At 46.1% G+C, this 19,720-nt stretch overlaps 1 protein-coding gene across 1 annotated transcript in view; it reads right to left on the reverse strand.

Annotated features, from left to right (window-relative positions):
• Nucleotides 1-2,643: 2,643 nt before the first annotated feature.
• ddias (DNA damage-induced apoptosis suppressor) overlaps nt 2,644-19,720 on the reverse strand; it is a 51,749-nt gene continuing 34,672 nt past the window's right edge. The window contains exons 4-5 of the mRNA XM_085998894.1: nt 14,456-14,573; nt 2,644-5,685 (exon numbers count right to left, since the gene is read on the reverse strand). Coding sequence (XP_085855020.1) covers nt 2,989-5,685; nt 14,456-14,573 — 2,815 coding nt within the window. The 3' untranslated portion in view covers nt 2,644-2,988. The remainder of the gene's footprint in view (nt 5,686-14,455; nt 14,574-19,720) is intronic.

Below are 19,720 nucleotides of genomic sequence, written 5' to 3' on the forward strand. Positions count from 1 at the left end.
CAAGGCTTCTTCCCAAACCAGCGACCTCTACCACCTTGAAGGACAAGGGCAGCAGGCGCATGGGAACACCACAACTTGCAAGTTCCCCTCCAAATCATACACCATCCTGACTTGGAAATGTATTGCTATTCCTTTATCGTCGCTGGGTCAAAATCCTGGAACTCCCTCCCTAACAGCACTGTGGGAGTACCTTCACCACACGGACTGCAGCGGTTCAAGGTGGCGCTCACCACCACCTTCTCAAGGGCAATTGGGGAGCAATGCCCACATCCCATGAATGAATTTAAAAAAAATCAGCTAGTAGTAGCTGTGTCTTATATGTGGTGAAATGGAAAGGTCTCAGTTGTGCCAGATCTAGTTATTAAGCCACAGAACCACCAATTACGTGGCATTTTACTGACTTAGTACTATATGCTAGTTTTTATACTTTTATCCTCTTTAATTAGAATGATACTCCATATGTTTCTGCTGCCACCTTGTGGGAAATACTTTTTAAGGAAAATCTAATTCCACCTACCTCCTATTACAACCATTAACAGCTTTCAGAATTAGTGACAGAAATTTGAGTTCTGCATGTCATATAATATAATCACCCTAGTTATTCAAGTTTAACAAAAACACTCTCAGGATGTGGGCGTCACTGGCAAGACTGGAACTGATTGGCCATTCCTATCTGCCCTGAGAAGGTGGTGGTGGGCCACCTTCTTGAACCTCGACAGTCCATGTGGGGAATGTACTCCCATATTGCTGGTAGGTAGGGAGTTTCAGGATTTTTACCTAGCAGCCATGAAGGAATGGTGATATATATCCAAGTCAGGATGGTACATGACTTGGAGTGGATCTTGGAGGTGTTGATGTTCCCAAGCACCTGCTGCCCTTGTCCTTCTAGGTGGTGGAGGCCACGGGTTTGAGAGATACTACCAAAGAAGCCTTGGTGAGTTGCTACAGTGCATCCTGCAGACAGAACACACGGCAGCCACTGTACGCCAGAGGTGGAGGGGGTGGATTTTTAGACTACTGGACGAGGTGTGGATGAAGCAGACTGTTTTGTCTTAAATGGTGTCGAGCTTCTTGAATGTTGTTGCAACTACACCCAACCAGCCAAGTGGCGACTATTCCATCACACTCCTGATTTGTGCCTTGTAGATGCTGGAGAGGCTTTGGGGAAGTCAGGAGGTGAGCCACCTGCTGCAGAATACCCAGCCTCTGAATTGCTCCAGTATCCACAGTTTTTATGCGGCTGATCCAGCCAAGTTGCTGGTCAATAGTGACCGCCAGGATTTTGCTGGTGGGGGACTCGGTGATACTAATGCTATTGAATGTCAAGGGGAGGTGGTGAGGCTCTCTCTTGTTGGAGATGGTCATTGCCTGGCACTTGTATGGTGCAAATGTTATTTGCCACTTATCAGCCCTCTAAAGTAAAGAGACCCAGCTCTTTGAGCCTACCTCACTAAGTAAGATGCTTTAAACTGGGAATTAACCTTGTGGCCCTCCTCTGCACCCTTTCCAAAGCCTCAATGTCACCCACCAAGTGAGGAGACCAAAGTTGAACACATTCTGAGACCTAATCAAAGTCTTGTACAAGGACAAAAGGGTATGCTTTGCTTTATTGTGAACTGTCCTGTAAATACACCCTAGCACCCTATTCACTTTAGCTATAACTCCATGGCATTGGTCATGGACTTTTAGAGATTGATGTACTAAAACACCCAGATCTCTTTCTTTTACGATAGCAAAATACTGCAGATGCTGGAAATCCGAAATAGCAACAGAAAATGCTGGAAAAACTCAGCAGGCCAGGCAACATCCGTTAAGAGGGCTCTTAATGTCTCTTCACTTCTCTTTTGTTCTCTCCCAGCCTGGCCTCTTAATCTATTTCATTTCCTGTGCTTCTTTAGTCTTGACAAAGGGTTCACCCGAAACGTTGACTCTATTTTCTCTCCACGGATGTTGCCTGGCCTGCTGAGTTTTTCCCAGCATTTTCTGCTGTTATTTCTCTTTCTTTTACCACTGACTTTAGTTCTTTTGCCTGAAGGGTGCATGCATGTTCAGCATTAAACCTGACCCCATGCATAACACTGCACTTTTCTAAGTTAAATTTTAACACCTCGATTTTAAAATTCTCATCCTTGTTTTCAAATTCCTCCATGGCCTCACCCCTCCCTATCTCTGTAAGCTCCCCCAGCCCTATAACCCATCGAGATATCAGCGCTTCTCCAATTCTGGCCTCTTACAAATCCCCGATTTTAATGACTCCACCACTGGCAGCCGTGCCTACAGCTGCCTTGGCCCCAAGCTCTGGAATTATCTCCCTAAACCTCTCTGCTTTCTACCTCTCTTCCCCCCTTTAAGACGCTCCTTAAAACCTACCTCTTTGACCAAGTTTTTGCTCATCTGCCCTAACATCTCCTAATGTGGCTTTTATTTTTGATAACGCTCTTATGAAGCGCCTTGGGACATTTTACTACATTAAAAGCGCTATATAAATGGAAGCTGTTGGTGTTTTTAAATGTAATGTGCCAATCACGGGCCCAATTCCCCAGCACATCGAGATCTGGAAAAACCGTTTTCCCCTAGAACCAATAAATTTCAAGCAGTTTTGAAGGTAATCAAGAAATCACCATTAAACAAGAGCGAGGCATCTTTTCTAAGGGTTAGTGAAAAATTCCTTTAAGCCAGTACTAGCTGCAGCTTTATATAGTTCAGATTTTCTTTTAATATAAAGAATTAACAGACTGATCAAAAGGGACACCATGTGATGAATTTCCACAGGGAGAGTCCCGCTCGGCTGCAGGAAAAGTTTATTCATGGTTTTTCGCAGCTCTTCCACCAAAGTTACGAGGGACGATCAGAAGAACACCCACAGAAATTCACCTCATATCTGTATTACTTAACGCACTTTGCACTTTTTGTAATAACTAATTTCTCCCTTACTGACAAGAAAAACCTTGTAGTTCTCTTTTAGTTTAGCACTGGTCTGAAACTCTTTTAAAGTGACTGGTACTCATCTTCAAAAAGCTCTGCACTTGCTGTAAATAGTTCTGGTGAGCAACAACTTGGTGCCTCACTCTTTGCATAAAATGAATGAAAAGCAGCTGGGGTGCAGTCATTCACTTTTAAACCTTTCCTAATCTGAATTTCACCAGAAACAAGTGGCCCAAGTTTTTCTATTTTGTTCTGAAGAACCTTTGTTGAATTGCATACTTTTTGCTGTACTGATGGTTTGGTGTGCATTCTTGCAGGTGGCCTTTTCATGTCTAGGTCCCCCCTGCACTGGTTGCTACTGTCATTCTCTTTGTTGCCCTCTGTTGTAGCCTTTGAGTCAGCAGTTTCCATAGCAGCATTGGCATATAACTCATGTGTAAATAGTTTAACACCTCGTGATTTGTGTATATTAAAGACACATGAAGATAAATTAGATGACACTATTCGAGTTTTGGTTGTTGAAGGTGGAATCCATTCATCAGAGTCACTCTCATAAGATTTGTTAATTGGGCTGTTGCTTAACAGAGAGGAATTTGATGAAAGAGAGGTTTGATTGCTCCCAGACTGCTGTTGAAACACGTTTTGAATTTGAAGTGATTGCTGCTTAAGTTGACCATTTTTAAATAAACCTATTTGCCTTCGTCTAAAAGCAGCTGGCATTGGACTTGTGCTAACATAGGGTGACATCTTGAGAGCTTTATTTTCTCTCCCCCTGAAAGATTTTAAACTTTGAAATCTTGAAACAGGCGTAGACTGAGAAAATGGAACAAAGTCCTGAGAGTCTGAAAAGTCATGTTCAGACAAGTTCTGTGCATCATTCTCTGGAGAACTATTATTGTTTTGGCTTTCCAAAGCATCAGCAGCTCCATTTAAACAACACAGGGAAATATTACACTGCTGCTCATTGGGCTTACAGTTCGTTTTACAGAACGCTTTAGATGCGGATGTCAGTTTAGATAAAATACACTGGTTTGTTTTGAGACAAAATGATGGTTTCTCTTTATTGCCTCCTGTATCGTTGAAGAGATCTCCTGAAACGTTGTACTCTTGCTCAGTAGGATTGGTGCACAAATTCTGGAATGAGCTGTTTTTATGGAGGTTAAGAACAGGTGACAGTTGAGATCTACTTACAGGTTCCATGTCACATTTATCCAAGTTGTGTCCTTTAATGCACATTTGAGCTTGAAACTCACCGTCAAATTTTTTCTTCATTTTTAGAAGCTGTTTGGCAGAAGGCAATAGCGTTTGAAAATCAACATTATTCCGTAAATAAGATTCATTTGTAGTGTCAAAGAGGTCTGTGAGTTTGTTAACTTCAGTAGCTTTACGTTTAGGCAGAAAACTTGAACATTCACCCATCTGCTCCTCCTCAATGTTGTGCCGCTTTGGTTCACATGACGGAACAGGCTGCGTGCTGCAATTACCTGCACTTACAGGGTTCATGAAGCTACTGCAAATCTGCACAACTGCCTCCTGACTGGGAGTGTACACAACGTCAGAGTCATCACCTGACCATAGGGGGGATGCTGTTGCTAAAGAAACCTCTTTTTCTGTGACATCATCAATTTTGAAACCATCCACAAGCACTAGCCCATCTAAGACATCCTTTGGATTGTTAGAATCAACACAGTAGAAGTTCTCCTTATTTCCAGTTTTTCTGAATCCTGTTAAATTACAGTTAGTAGAATCTGTACTCACTTCTCTGGATCTTGTATTCTGCCCTTGAGCTCCATTCTGAAGGTTATCAGTTTCCAGTTTTTTCAAACTGCAGGAATGTATGGAACCATCAACAGCAATCGCACTAGTGAGCAATCCAATTTCCTCATCACATCTCTCGTGATTTGCTTCCACTTTTGCTATAAATTCACCTAGACTTTCTGAAAACAGCAAGTCATCCCATAATGTGGAGTCATTGTAACCCAAGCTGTCTTCTAGTAGACTACAACATTTATCAGCAGACTGAAACACATCACTGTCTTTGCCATTAGATAAAGAGTTCCCGGGCTTTTGTATGCAGTATCTTTGGGTATTGAAGCTTGACTTGAGGCAGTCTTCCTGTAACTCATCAAAGCTAGTACTATGATATTGACTTCTACCGTCATTATTCGGTAACCTTTGTACTTCTAAACTAGATGGGAGACTCACCATTGCATTTGTACTACAGACATTGATATCACTGCTATTTTGAGAAGCTGAAGTAGCAAAAGCTGACAAGGTACTTTCATTGCACTTCCTATTTTGGGTTGCCTCCTCTACATGGTCAGGGGGTCTGATGTTCCACTTTGAGCCAACCCTGCTAGTTTCTGCTGTTGAAAACTCTTCAACTGCAACACAATCAATAGAGGATAAAGTAAGTGCAAAATCCTGCTGCCAGGGGCTTGATAATCGGTTAGCACCATTTAACTGTGTGTAGGATTGAGTGTTACCAGACAACAAGCTCGTCAAACTGTTGATCATGGTACTAGATTGGTCAACAGTAATTAAAGGACTATCAGATAGCAGTGAACTGAGACACAAATATTTGAGACTGGCTGAATCCAAAAGCTTCTTGTAATAATTGATCACAGTACATCCATAGACTGCAGTGTTTGGCACTGCAATCTGGCAGGCTACCAGGTGTTTTTTATATTTACTCTTGCTAATGGTAGTTTGTAAGAGTCTCGGAGAAAATGACAGTATGCCAGTTTGAGATTCAGATGCCTGTGAATAAAAAAAAATCTCAAATAGTGCAAGTATAAGATCTGATTATATAAATATGCATTCTTAAATTGCAGATAAATACAACGTACAAAGATGTTAAATTGTAGCTGAAGTTTACAGAACATTACAAAATTGACGTTTACATTAACCAAGTTCCCTCCTTAAAACTTGAAGAACTTTAAATATCTTTTGTAATATAAAAATATATTCCAGAATAGCAAAACCTGTTTGACTGCAGCCATTTCTCATGTTCATATCCCTTTCAAAAGCCCTCAATGTAAAATTGACTGACCTGCAAAAAAAATTGGATCTGCAAATTCCACCTGTATAAAGATGATTCACCTCACAAATACAGGGCCTACTATCTTCATTCTAACCAAATTAATTTAAGTCAAAATGGCAATAGTGTTTATCTCAATTGCTCAGCATTTATGTAAATTAAGTACAGATTCACTGTGCACCTTCAAGAGAGCTGGGCTGGTTCCTGGCTGGGGTGGAGATCACATCATACACAAGTGAGGTACCAAGTAATATAAGTAATGGTCAGTGTGGTCTCCTAGATTAGTTTCAATTGCCTGGAGGGTTTGGAGAGGAATTTCCAGATTTTTTTCCCCCTTAATTGGCCTTGGGTTTTTGATATTTCTTTTTGCCTCTCTGAGGAGACTACATGACACCTCGGGGGTAAAGAGTCTCTTGACGTGATGCATAAGGCATCGCAATTGTATGGGACAGGCTAGATGGAGCAGCTGTTTTTTTCCTATCTGATGTTTTCGTATGTTTGTATGTGAATCTCTGTAGCCTTACAGGGATTTTTATTGCGTTAAGAAGCATGAATAGGTAGAAGGAACAACATCATATTGACAATCCTAACAAAAGTGGAGTGAAGGTGGAATTTGTTAGTCCTGGCTGGTGCTAGATTTTTAAATTGTTTTGAAGCTTTAGGATTATCATCTGGAACTGGGAAAAATGTTGATCTGCATTCCCACAATCAGAGACACTCATTGATGTGTTTGGGACATATACCAACTCAGCAGACTGAAGAAAATACTATTTTAAAAACATTTTTAAAATACAGGCAGGAGAAAATTTTGTTTTTATTAAAAAAAGAAACTCCTTTCAAATTAAACCTTGACGAACTCCACCCCAGCCAGGAACCAGTCCAGCTCTCTTGAAGGTACAGTGACCAAGGCTGGGAGCTGAATATCCAAGGATATTTAATATTTAGGAAGGACAGGCAAAAGGGAAAAGGAGGTGGAGTGGCATTGTTAGTAAAGGATGAAATCAGAGCAATAGTGAGAAAGGATATTGGTTCAGAAAATCAAGATGTAGAATCAGTCTGGGTGGAGCTAAGAAGCACCAAGGGGCAGAAGACATTGGTGGGAGTTGTATATAGGCCTCCAAACAGTAGTGGTAATGTAGGAGATGGCATCAAACAGGAAATTAGAGATGCATGTAACAAGGGTACTACGGTAATCATGGGTGACTTTAATCTACATATAGACTGGCCAAACCAAATTAGCAATAATACTGTGGAGGATGAATTCCTGGAGTGTGTACGAGATTTTTTTTAGACCAGTACATTGAGGAGCCAACTAGGGAACAGGTTATCCTAGATTGGGTATTGTGCAATGAGAAGGGGTTAATTAATAATCTTATTGTGCGAGGTCCTTTAGGGAAGAGTGACCATAACATGATAGAATTCTTCATTAAGATGGAAAGTGAAGTAGTCCAAGCCGAAACTAGGGTCCTAATTCTAAACAAAGGAAACTACGAAGGTATGAGGAGGGAGTTAGCTATGATAGATTGGGGAGCTTCATTAAAAGGCATGATGGTGGACAGGCAATGGCTAACATTTAAGGAACAAATGCATGAATTGCAACAGTTATACATTCCTTTCTGGCGCAAAAACACAAAAGGAAAAGCGGCCCAACCATGGCTAATAAAAGAAATTAAGGATAGTATTGGATCCAAAGAGGAGTCATATAAAGTTGCCAGAAAAAGTAGCAAGTCTGAAGATTGGGAGCAGTTTAGAATTCAGCAAAAAAAGGACCAAGAGATTGATTAAGAGGGGAAAAATAGAGTATGAGAGTAAACTTGCAAGGAAAATAAAAGCGGACTTTAAAAGCTTCTACAAGTATGTAAAAAGAAAAAGATTAGTGAAGACAAATGTAGGTCCCTTACAGTCAGAAACAGGAGAATTTATAATGGGGAACAAGGAAATGTCTGAGCAATTAAACAAATACTTTGGTTCTGTCTTCACAGTAGAGGACACAAATAACTTCTCATAAATGCTAAGGAACCAAGGGTCTGGTGAGAAGGAGGAATTAAAGGAAATTAGTATTAGTAAAAAAATAGTGCTGGCGAAATTAATGGGACTGAAAGCTGATAAATCCCCAGGGCCTGATAATCTGCATCCCAGAGTACTAAAAGAGGTAGCCATGGAAATAGTGGATGCATTGGTTGTCATCTTCCAAAATTCTATAGATTATAGAACAGTTCCTGCAGATTGGAAGGTGGCAAACGTAACCCCACTATTTAAGGAAGGAGGGAGAGAGAAAACGGGGAACTGCAGACCAGTTAGCCTGACATCAGTAGTAGGGAAAATGCTGGAATCCATTATTAAGGACATTCTAACAGGGCACTTAGAAAATAATAATAGGATTGGGCAGAGTCAACATGGATTTATGAAAGGGAAATCGTGTTTGACAAATCTGTTACAGTTTTTTGAGGTTGTAACTAGCAGAATAGATAAGGGGGAACCAGTGGATGTGGTGTATTTGGATTTGGATTTTCAGAAGTCATTCGATAAGGTGCCACACAAGAGGTTATTAAACAAAATTAGGGCTCATGGGATTGAGGATAATATACTAGCATGGATTGAGGATTGGTTAACAGACAGAAAACAAGGAGTAGGAATAAACAGATCATTTTCGGGTTGGCAGGCTGTAACTAGTGGGGTACCGCCATTCACAATCAACATCAATGATTTGGATGAGGGGACAAAATTTAATATATTGTAGGAATGTCTAGTTCCTATCCAAAAGACTGAGGTCCACTCAGGCGATCAAATAAACGAGGTTTAATGAAAACTAACAGAGTTTAACGGATAACTACAGGAGAACATCGAATATAGGTCTAGTCAGTTCAGAGGCTCCACTGCTTGGGCGGTCCCGTGGCTGACGTCATGATGTCATCACGTTTTTCCCGCCGGTGGGGATCACATGATGAATGGCGTGACGTCATCGCGTTTACCCACGCTATTAAAGTGATCGCGCTCTGTACATGTAAACAGTGAAAACAAAGATACAGACTCAGGCTGTAGCTAACATATTATTAAAGGGAATTATATACAACTGATCGGAGTCCCTTAGTGGCTCCGCCACATGCACCCCCCCAGAATTGTCTTCAATAGCAAAAGTAAAACGGGGAGGAGGCCTGACAAGCCTGTCAGATTGACTCCTGTAGCCTTGAAGTGGAAGCTGATGGACGGCGGGCGAGCTGGCGGACGGTTGCGTTTGATCTGGCACGGCGACTGCGGGTGGTCGGTCACGTTTCGGCGGTTGTGCGATCTCGACTGGGCGGTCAAGGTCCAAGTGAGCCGGCTTCAACTGGTCAACCGAAATGTGGTCCGGTTTACCACCGATATCGACCGAAAAAGTTTTGTCTCCCGGCTCTATCACGCGGAAAGGACCGGTGTAAGGGGGTTTGAGCGGATCCCGATGCGCATCGTGGCGGATAAACACATAGTCGGTGTTCTTCAGCTCAGCTGGGACGTGGGAGCTCTGCAAGCCGTGATGTGACGTAGGCACTGGAGCGAAACTTCTGGTTGCCTCCTGGTGGCTGATGAGCTGCTGGGACGCGGACCATGGCTCTGTTGGAGTCGGAAGGAAATCCCCTGGTACGCGTAGCGGCTGGCCATATACGAGCTCCGCCGAGGGCGATTGAAGATCTTCTTTAGGCACCGTACGAAGACCCAAAAGGACCCACGGAAGCCTGTCCACCCAGCCTGCGCCTTGAAGGCTGGCTCGCAGTGCGGCTTTGAACGACCTGTGGAATCGTTCGCACAGACCGTTCGCCTGTGGATGGTAGGCAGTGGTGCGATGGAGCTCGACACCGAGCCCCTGAGCCACAGCGTTCCAGAGCTCAGAAGAAAACGGCGGCCCACGATCAGACGAGATGTCTGCCGGTACCCCGAAACGGGCGACCCAAGAGGAGATGAATGCCCTGGCGACGTCTGCGGAAGTGGTGGATGACAAAGGAACCACCTCCGGCCATCGAGTGGTGCGGTCCACCATTGTAAGAAGATGAGTAAACCCGTGCGAAGGCGGAAGTGGCTCCACCAGGTCCACATGCACATGATCAAACCTACGTTCCGGAACAGCAAAAGTGGCCAATGGAGCCTTGACGTGACGCTGCACCTTGGCCTTTTGGCAGACCACGCAGGTGTTGGCCCAGTCGCGAACATCCATGTGCATGCCCCGCCACACGAATTTGGACGACATCAGCCATTGCGAGGCCTTCATGCCAGGGTGCGACAACCCGTGTATGGCGTCAAAAACTTTTCGGCGCCAGGCGGCCGGCACGATAGGGCGAGGATCTCCTACGGAGACGTCGCAGAGTAGCGTAGTGCCCGCGGCATGGAATTTGACGTCGGCCGCTTGGAGGCTAGAGGGGTTGGTTCTGTAAGATTGGACTTCCGGATCCGAGGCTTGATCTGCAGCCATGAGGGCATAGTCGATGCCGAGCTGGACTGCATGAACGGTCGCGCGGCAGAGGCAATCCGCCACCAGGTTGTCTTTACCGGACACATGCTGAATGTCAGTGGTGAATTCGGAGATAAACGTCAACTGACGTTGCTGCCGAGCTGACCACGGTTCGGCGGTCTTGGCCATAGCGAACGTTAGTGGCTTATGGTCCACAAACGCCGTGAACGGACGTCCCTCTAGCAAGAACCAGAAATGGCGGATGGCCAGAAAAAGGGCCAGCAACTCCCGGTCGAACGTGCTGTACTTCCGTTCGTTTCGCCGTAGTTGACGGCTGAAAAACGCCAGCGGTTGCCACGTCCCATGCACCCACTGTTCCTGCACTGCGCCGATGGCGTAGTCCGACGCGTCGGTGGTAAGGGCGATGGTGGCACCTGGCAGCGGGTGCGCCAGCATGGTTGTGTTGGCTAAGGCGCCTTTTGTGTCGACGAACGTCCGGTCCATGTCGACCGTCCAGCTAATCGGATCCTTGCCGGACTTGCCCTTGAGGGCCTCGTACAGGGGCTGCATGAGCAGAGCTGCATTAGGGACGAACCGGTGATAAAAACTTACCATCCCTAGGAACTCCTGCAGGGCCTTGACGGTCTGCGGGCGTGGGAACGAAGTAACTGCCTCCACCTTCGTTTGCAGGGGAATTGCGCCGTCCGATGTGATGCGGTGTCCTAAGAAATCAATCTGCTGCAGGCCGAACTGGCACTTGGCCGGGTTGATGATCAAGCTGTGTTGACTGAGGCGTCTAAAGAGGGTGCACAAATGGCAGATGTGCTCCTCCTTATTAGGGCTGGCGATGAGAATGTCGTCAAGGTAGACGAATAGAAACTTGAGGTCCCAAAGCACGGAGTCCATCAAGCGCTGGAAAGCCTGTACAGCGTTCTTCAATCCAAACAGCATCCGCAGAAATTCAAACAGGCCGAATGGGGTGATGACTGCAGTTTTCGGGACGTCTTGCAGGTGTACGGGGACCTGGTGGTAGCCACGGACAAGGTCGACTTTTGAAAAAATGGTATTTCCTGCCAAATGGGCCGAGAAATCCTGAATATGAGGGATCGGGTACCAATCAGGAGTAGTGGCGTCGTTCAGGTGTCGGTAGTCGCCGCAAGGCCGCCATCCGCTGCCAGGTTTCGGAACAATGTGGAGAGGCGAAGACCAGGGACTATTCGACCGGCGAATAATCCCAGCCGCTCCATCGTGTCGGACTCCGCTTTCGCAGCTGCGAGCTTGCCAGGTTCGAGGCGCCGGGCCCGTGCGTAGACCGGGGAGCCAGTAGTGGTGATATGATGTTCGACACCATGTTTCGTGGCCGTGGAAGAGAAAGTGGGTCTGGTCAGGTCTGGGAAATCTCTGAGGAGGCGAGTGAAGTCATCTGGAGTTGGAAACGCGCAGGAGACAGTGCGCGCCACGGTGTTACCGCGGTGGCACGGGATGGAGTGAAAAGTGGCCGCATTGATCAACCGGCGGTGCCGTACATCCACCAGGAGGCTGTTGGCGCACAAAAAATCCGCCCCGAGGATGGCTTGAGAGACTTTGGCCGTGATGAAATCCCAGTAAAACCGCTGGCCGCCGAAGCACACCTGGACCCACCGGCTTCCGAAGGTCCGAATGGCCCCGCCATTAGCCGCCTGGAGGGAGGGGTCGTGCCCCCCGGCTTGTAGATCAAGATTTGACGCGGGTAGGATGCTACACTGCGCCCCAGTGTCGCAGACTAAACGTCGACCAGATAGGGAGTCGTTGATGAAGAGGAGTTTTCCCGAATTACCGATTGCCATCGCAGCCGCGGGGCGCTCGTTATAACCGGTCCTCTTTCGACAGGGTGGCTGCTGTTTTTTTTTTTTTGAGCGAAAAGCTGCAGGGAGGGCGGCAGCATCTTGCTTTCGTGCCAAAACGGGCGTGGTAGAAGCACAACCCCGCAGGTTGAGGGGCTGGAGCGGCATCTGTGGGGGATGGGCGCCTCGTGGCAGCGCAGTACTGCTGTGTCACCGCGAAGATCTTGTCCGCATCGGCAGCTAGCTCTGCACAGTCGGTGACTTCTGACCTAGCTAGGGCAGCCTGAACTTGCTCCGGTAGCTGGCTGAGGAATAGCTCCCTGAAGAGGAAGCATTCCAGTTCGGAGCCCAGGAGCGTGAGCATTTGGTTCATGAGCTCAGACGGTTTGGAGTCCCCGAGGCCGGGCATATTGAGCAGCCGGCGGGTGCGCTCCGACTTCATGAGCCCGAAGACCTGTAACAACCGCGCCTTTATCGTTTCATACTTGTGATCTTCTGCTGGATTACCAAGCAGGCTGACGATCCGCGAGGCTGTGGCGCTGTCGAGGGCGGAGACCACGTGATAGTAACAGGTCTGATCCGCAATGATGTTCCTGATTGCGAACTGGGCTTCAGCCTGGATGAACCACGTGGCTGGCTGTTGCTCCCAGAACTGTGGTAGCTTCAAAGCACCGGCGTTCGATTCCATGTTCAGTAACTTCTGCGAAAACCGTTCGCAAAAGTCGGGGTCACCAATGTAGGAATGTCTAGTTCCTATCCAAAAGACTGAGGTCCACTCAGGCAATCAAATAAACGAGGTTTAATGGATAACTACAGGAGAACATCGAATATAGGTCTAGTCAGTTCAGAGGCTCCATGAGGACTGCTTGGGCGGTCCCGTGGCTGACGTCATGACGTCATCACGTTTTTCCCGCCGGTGGGGGATCACGTGATGAACGGCGTGATGTCATCGCGTTTATCCGCGCTATTAAAGTGATCGCGCTCTGTACATGTAAACAGTGAAAACAAAGATACAGACTCAGGCTGTAGCTAACATATTATTAAAGGGAATTATATACAACTGAGTGGCTCCATCACAATATCCAAGTTTGCTGATGATACAAAGCAGGGTGGGAATGTAAGTTGTGAGGCGGATGCAAGGAGGCTTCAAGGGGATATAGACAGGCCAAGTGAGTGGGCAAGAACATGGCATATATAATGTGGAGAAATGTGAAGTTATCCACTTTGGTAGGAAAATAGAAAAGCAGAGTATTTTTTAAATGGTGAGAGATTGGGAAATGTTGGTGTTCAGAGGGACCTCAGTGTCCTTGTACACGAATCACTGAAAGTTAACATGCAGGTACAGCAAGCAATTAGGAAAGCAAATGGTATGTTGGCCTTTATTACAAGAGGATCTGAGTATAAGAATAAAGACGTCTTACTGCAATTATATAGGGTTCTGGTGAGACCACACCTGGAGTATTGTGTACAGTTTTGGTCTGCTTACCTAAGGAAGGATATATTTGCCTGGGTTCCTAGGATGGGGGGATTGTCCTATGAGGACAGATTGAGTAGACTAGGCCTATATTCTCTAGAATTTAGAAGAATGAGATGTGATCTCATTGAAACATACAAAATTCTTACAGGGCTTGACAGGGTAGATGCAGGGAGGATATTTCCCCTGGCTGGGGAGTCTAGAACCAGGGGAACAGTCTCAGAATAAGGGGTTGGTCATTTAGGACTGAGATGAGGAGAAATTTCTTCACACAGAGGGTGGTGAATCTTTGGAATTCTCAACTCCAGAGGGCTGTGGAGGCTCAATCATTGAGTATATTCAAGACAGAGATCGATAGATTTTTGAATATTAAGGGAATCAAGGGATATGGGGATAGTTCAGGAAAGTGGGGATGAGGTAGAAGATCAGCCATGATCTTATTGAATGGTGGAGGAGACTCAAAGGACCAAATGGCCTACTCCTGCTCCTATATCTTATGTTCTTATGTACCATTTTATGGTGTCTGAATGCATGAATAATTATTCACTTACCAAAATGATCAATTAGTGCAAAACTAGTTCACAGATTTTAGCAATGAATGTTTATCTAAGCAGTAAAGATTGAGCTCAATGCACAGCTATTATTAATCACTATCAACTTATTGGCTGAAATAATTTGTTTTGTAACCAGAGCTAGGAAAATGCAACATATGGATCTTCATTTTTAGAAAAGAAGCCCATTCCCGTAGCAAAAACTCCCACAGAAATTACCTTCACTCCAAAGATAAAGCTTCTCCCAATAAAGCATTGTTCCACAGCCTGGACCAGCAAATCCTGAACTTTCTCTCCCTCTGGCTCTTGCAATTCCTTCTTCAAATCTTCACAGTACCTATTTGGAATTGAATATGCTGCATGAGTAGGAGGAAGGAGGGTAGATGATGTGTATAACCTGGCTAGTGGCATCAGAGCTACATGTAGAAAGTCAGGCTGAGGAGTTAGGGCTTTTGCCAGAGTGGAACATCACCACGGTCAAAACCACTACATATGTACACTGGCACAACCTGAAGTTAGACATGTTTTCAGAAAACTCATTGTACATTAGTGAGATTACAAAACATCAAACAGCTTCAGAGAACATTATAACCCATAAGAATGAGATTCACAATAGTTAATAGAGGCAAGACTTTACATCCTCAAAATCATTACAAAGTCTCCACTTGTTCTATTAATAATATAGTGTGAACATGTAGTTTTGGTTCCTTTTCCTGCCAGTAGCAGCTCTGGGTATGAATGCCAATAACCAGTGTACTCTGTGATGCTGATGTGCCTAAATGATGGTATTGAAATATTAACTATTACCATTACCTCATTCCTAGGAAATATAGTAATGGAGCCAAGAATGTCAGGAGTCAGGGCCACTGTACATTGGGCACTTCCTGCACATATGGGGCCCCAAGCTGATTTTAACTATTGTCATCTAATTAACATATTCAGAGGGTATTCTAAGCAAATAGTCATAGGGAGTGAACAATCTTTAAAAGGGTGTTGGTTGCCCTAAATCTATGCTTCCTTAAGGAAAAGAAAAATGGCCTGAATGGAATGGCCCCATTCAGCAGTCAGCCACTGGATGTCCCCCAGCAAGAAGTCCTATAGCAAAGAGTTGCCCTATTTAGAGAGGTGCATCAAACTGCAATAAGGATTATAGCCAGGCAGCATATCAATGCAGTCTCACTCTGAGGCCCCAAACAGGGAGCAAATTAAGAAATTTTTGGGCTGCACAAGGTTGCTAAAACAAGTGTACAAACATTTGGTGGCATCTTAATAGGTTGTCTTTTGAAGCTTCTTTATTACACTTCACTAAAAACTTGGTATACCGTCACAGAGGGAGAATGAAGTGGACTTTACCAAATGTTCAACTTTCTAAATGCACAGGTATTTTCATGTCTGCATATTGCTTTGTGTACTGTTGTCACAGTGCGCTGACCATGTCATCCATTAAAGGCGAATAACAAGCACCAACTAACTATGCCAGCAAAAAGTTCCTTAATGTTACATGTTCACACACTTATTTAAGATGGCTTATGTCCTACTTGCGCACTTATCTCTCAATCCTTTTTTTTAAATATATGTCCCTTTTACATCTCCTCGCAAGACAAGGCTGTGCAGCACTTGCATGGGGGTTTCTCCAAAGACATGGGCCTAGAAATTCAGTATAGCCACGTTTGGGGCACTATAGCCAGGCGTTCGCTAAATTTAGCGCCAGGCGCAACTTAGCGCCACCTTCGCCGATATTCAGTTGCATTGCCCCAAGAGGTTGCTGCTGCGCTAAAGCAGGCGATGCACGACTATCATAAGGTGCTAAGCCGGCGAGCTAACACCGAGGGCGGGCGCAGCGCAGGTGCGGCGAGTTTCTGAATGAAGGCAGACACGCTGGCATCGGTCAGCTCTTAAAAAGGGGGAGGGTCGACTTGTTTGGCTGCCATGCCCTGCGCACTGCAGCCCTGAAGCAAGGCCTGACCATTGCTGGTTCATCAGTTCTATGCCCTGGACCATGGGGAAGCCCGCTATTCTTCCAAATCCCATTGCACTCTCTTGCTGCTTGTCCAGTGTCATGGGGAAGGAGATTGACGCGCTATCAATTACTCATAAAAGACTGAGAGTTAAGAGAGTAACTAAAGGCTTTTATTAACAAAAGAATGAAGGTCTGCCTCGAGTGGTCGACCGGTCCAGAATACAAAGGGCTGGGGAGCAGTCACCTTTGTACTAGGACTTGTGGGAGGAGTCAGCTGAGGCATGTCCAGGCATGTACACAGTGGAATACAAACAGTGGTTTACCACAGAGATGTACTGACGTCTCCTTCTGAAAAGGGCATTGGTCACCTGGCGGATGCAGCAATGTACCGCGAACTGGGAAATGTTGGCAATGTCCCCAGTAGCGGATTGGAAGGAGCCGGTGGCATAGAAGTTGAGAGCCACCGTCACCTTCACTGCCACCAACAGACGTCCTGCTCCTCAGCCGTGGCTGCAGATCTCTGCGAAGCAGGTGGCAGATCTCAGTGACCACCTCCCTGCTGAATCGCAGCCTCCGAACACACTGCTCCTCAGACATGTTCAGATATGAGAACTGCTGGCGGTATACCCTGGGTGGGTAAGGCCTCCTGTGCCGACGCCTGTTGGCCCTTCTCCGTCTGGCTATGACTGGCACTCTCTCACGGCGTCTCTGAGCCCTTTGAATGCAATGCAGCAAGCCAACGTTTCCACCCATTGCAGCCCCCATATGTTTCGAATCAAGGCTATGGCACTGAAAGTTAAATCCAAGTGCAAAGCTCTGGCCTGAAGCCACAAGTACCTGTGCGAGCGTTGAGTCAAAGCAGAAAGCTCTCTCCCTTTGTCTCTCTCCAAATATCCGTCTCTCACAAAGAAGGATTGGAGCAAAAAGGCTGCCGTTTATACTGCAGGAGGAGTCCCCTTTAAATAGTGCCCCCCGCGCCCCGCAGCGACTGGGAACCGTTCCCCTTTACCAGTCGCTGGGGGCGCCAGGCGCACAGAAGGATGGCGCCACTGAAGTTCCGATTCGGGGCGCACCAAGGGCGTTGCACTATGAAATGACGTCAGGATCTGCGCGCGCAGCTGAGCGGGCGCTGCGGTTTTGTGCCGGCGCTAAATCTTAACTGAAGTTCGCGAGAGGCGCAGATCGCGCCGTGCCCGGGCGCTAGCCGCTTAGCGCCCCACTTCTCCTCCTCCTAAGGCGCTAGCGGCTGGCGCTAACAACTGAATTTCTAGGCCATGATGTTTGGCTCCCTAGGAGTGGGCCATCAAGACTATGGGCATGGAGGCAAGAGAGCAAATTAGAAAACAAAGACCTCCCCAAGCTCATGACTAGTATCCTCTGCTTTTCACTCCTTATCACCTTGTTCATTCATTTCCTCAAACAGACACACATTGGGCCAGAAATTCGTGGCCAAAGGCGTGAGTACGGTCGGGGTACTCACGCATCTGGCCGTTGGAAATGCCGGCGTTCAGCAGGAACAGCGCATGCGGGGAACGCCGGCATTTCCAGACCAGAGGTCTATTCACAGCGCGTGCGACTGCACAGGCAGCGCTTGCGCAGTGAACTTTGTAGATTTCAATGATGGATTCAGTGAGGGTAAGTCCTTACAAGTTACACTTGAAAAAAGCAAGTGTAAAGTTATTCATTGGCTGCGGAGGAAGATATATTTTATCGTGGAGCTTCTGAAATGCAATATTTTTGTTTGGGAAAGGGAGGGAAGTTATTTTAAGAAATTTTAAGTAAGTTTTAAAGTTTAAAATTTTTTTTTTTTTTTTTTTTTTAAAAAGGGTTTTCAGAACGGTCGGTAGAAGGAGCAATTGTGGCTGTGTGAATGGAATGTGAGAATGAGTTATGTATGTATGTCCACATATATTCCTTTACGTATATGTATGTATGTTTTATATTCCTTTACTAATGTGTATGAATGTATGTTTTTAATTATGATTTTCCAATAAGTTACTTACTCTGAAAGTCATAATTAAATAATACATTCATACACATAAGTAAAGGAATATATACATAACACACAAAGGAATATATACAGACATACATACTTTCAGAAGCTCCACGATAAGAAATCTCTTCCTCCGCAGCCTCTGGAGCAACTGTACCCATGCTTTTTTCATGTGTAAGTTGTAATGACTTGACCTCACTGAAAGCATTAATGAAAGCGGCGAATTATACTGCGCACGCGCTGCCTGTGCAGTCGCACGCGTTCTGCCTCTGAACCCCTTCGTTCAGAGGACAGGAAATGCCGGTTTTCCCCACATGCACTGTGCATGCTGAAAACCGGCATTTCATCCGGCCAGATGCGTAAGTGCCCCGACCGTACTCGCGCATTTGGAAGGGAATTACTGGGCCAACATTTTACATGTCAATAAAATGAAAAATTTAACAATTGCACGACTTGCCCCCTCGCATCTGCGACTGAGGGTCCAAGGAGGTGCATTGCGCAAGAGGTCATCGTCGTACGTATCCTCACACTGTTCCCTTTGGGGAACTGTACGAAGTGGTGGAAGGATTTATGGCCGTGATTAACGCTCATTCCGTGACCGTAACCATCTTTGAACCAGCCATTAGGGTGGTTAGTCCTATGGCGTGAGGGTTTTACGGGCTCCCACAACCCATCTGAGGGGGGGGGGCGGGGCACCCACACCCACGGACGCAAGTATCCCGCTGGATGTCCACCCAGAATTTATAGTTGGAGCTCCGACTCCACTTGCCGGGACTGTCTGGAGTGGGGTTCGAAACCCTACTCCTTCTGGCCCAGCGGCGGGGATGCTTACTGCTACGCAAAAGGCCCACTCCGCACAAAAGGTGACACCCATACGTTTCCTGCGCCTTTTCCCTCCCCGTGACTGGAGCCCTATGCTGCCACTTGAAAGACCAAGCTATCATCTGCCCTTTTTGCGGCGCCTTTGACTTCTCATTACCAATGATGAGCAGGCGCTGCGCCTCCACCTCCTTGAGGAGATTGCTGAGGTCATCATCAGTTCAATTGTGAGTTCTTTTAATGCCGTGAATTGTGCTCGTGCCAGCCATTTCACGTTGCTAATCGGATTGGGCCTTTGGCATAGCGGTACGATCCCCGCCGCTGGGCCAGATCAGGGTAGGGTTTCGAACCCCGCTCCAGACAGTCCCGGCAAGTGCAGTTGGAGCTCCGGCTCTAAATTCTGGGTTGACATCCAGTGGGATAGTTGCGTCCGTGGGGGTGGGTGGACCCCCCTCCTTGTATAGCTTGTGTGAGCCCATAAAACCCTCCCGCCATAGGACTAACCGCCCTAATGGCTGGTTCAAAGATGGTTACGGTCACGGAATGAGCGTTAATCATGGCCATAAATCCTTCCACCACTTCATACAGTTCCCCAAAGGGAACAGTGTGAAGACACGTATGACGACGACATTGCTAAATAAATATATGGAATTAAAAAAATTCTTTTAGGGCTTTTAAAAGTCTTTAAATTGCTTTAATTCTGTTTAAAACT

The sequence above is a fragment of the Somniosus microcephalus genome, chromosome 10 (genome assembly GCF_052327205.1).
Source record: "Somniosus microcephalus isolate GS21.2 chromosome 10, FLI_Smic_1.0, whole genome shotgun sequence".
Taxonomy (NCBI): Eukaryota; Metazoa; Chordata; class Chondrichthyes; order Squaliformes; family Somniosidae; genus Somniosus; species Somniosus microcephalus.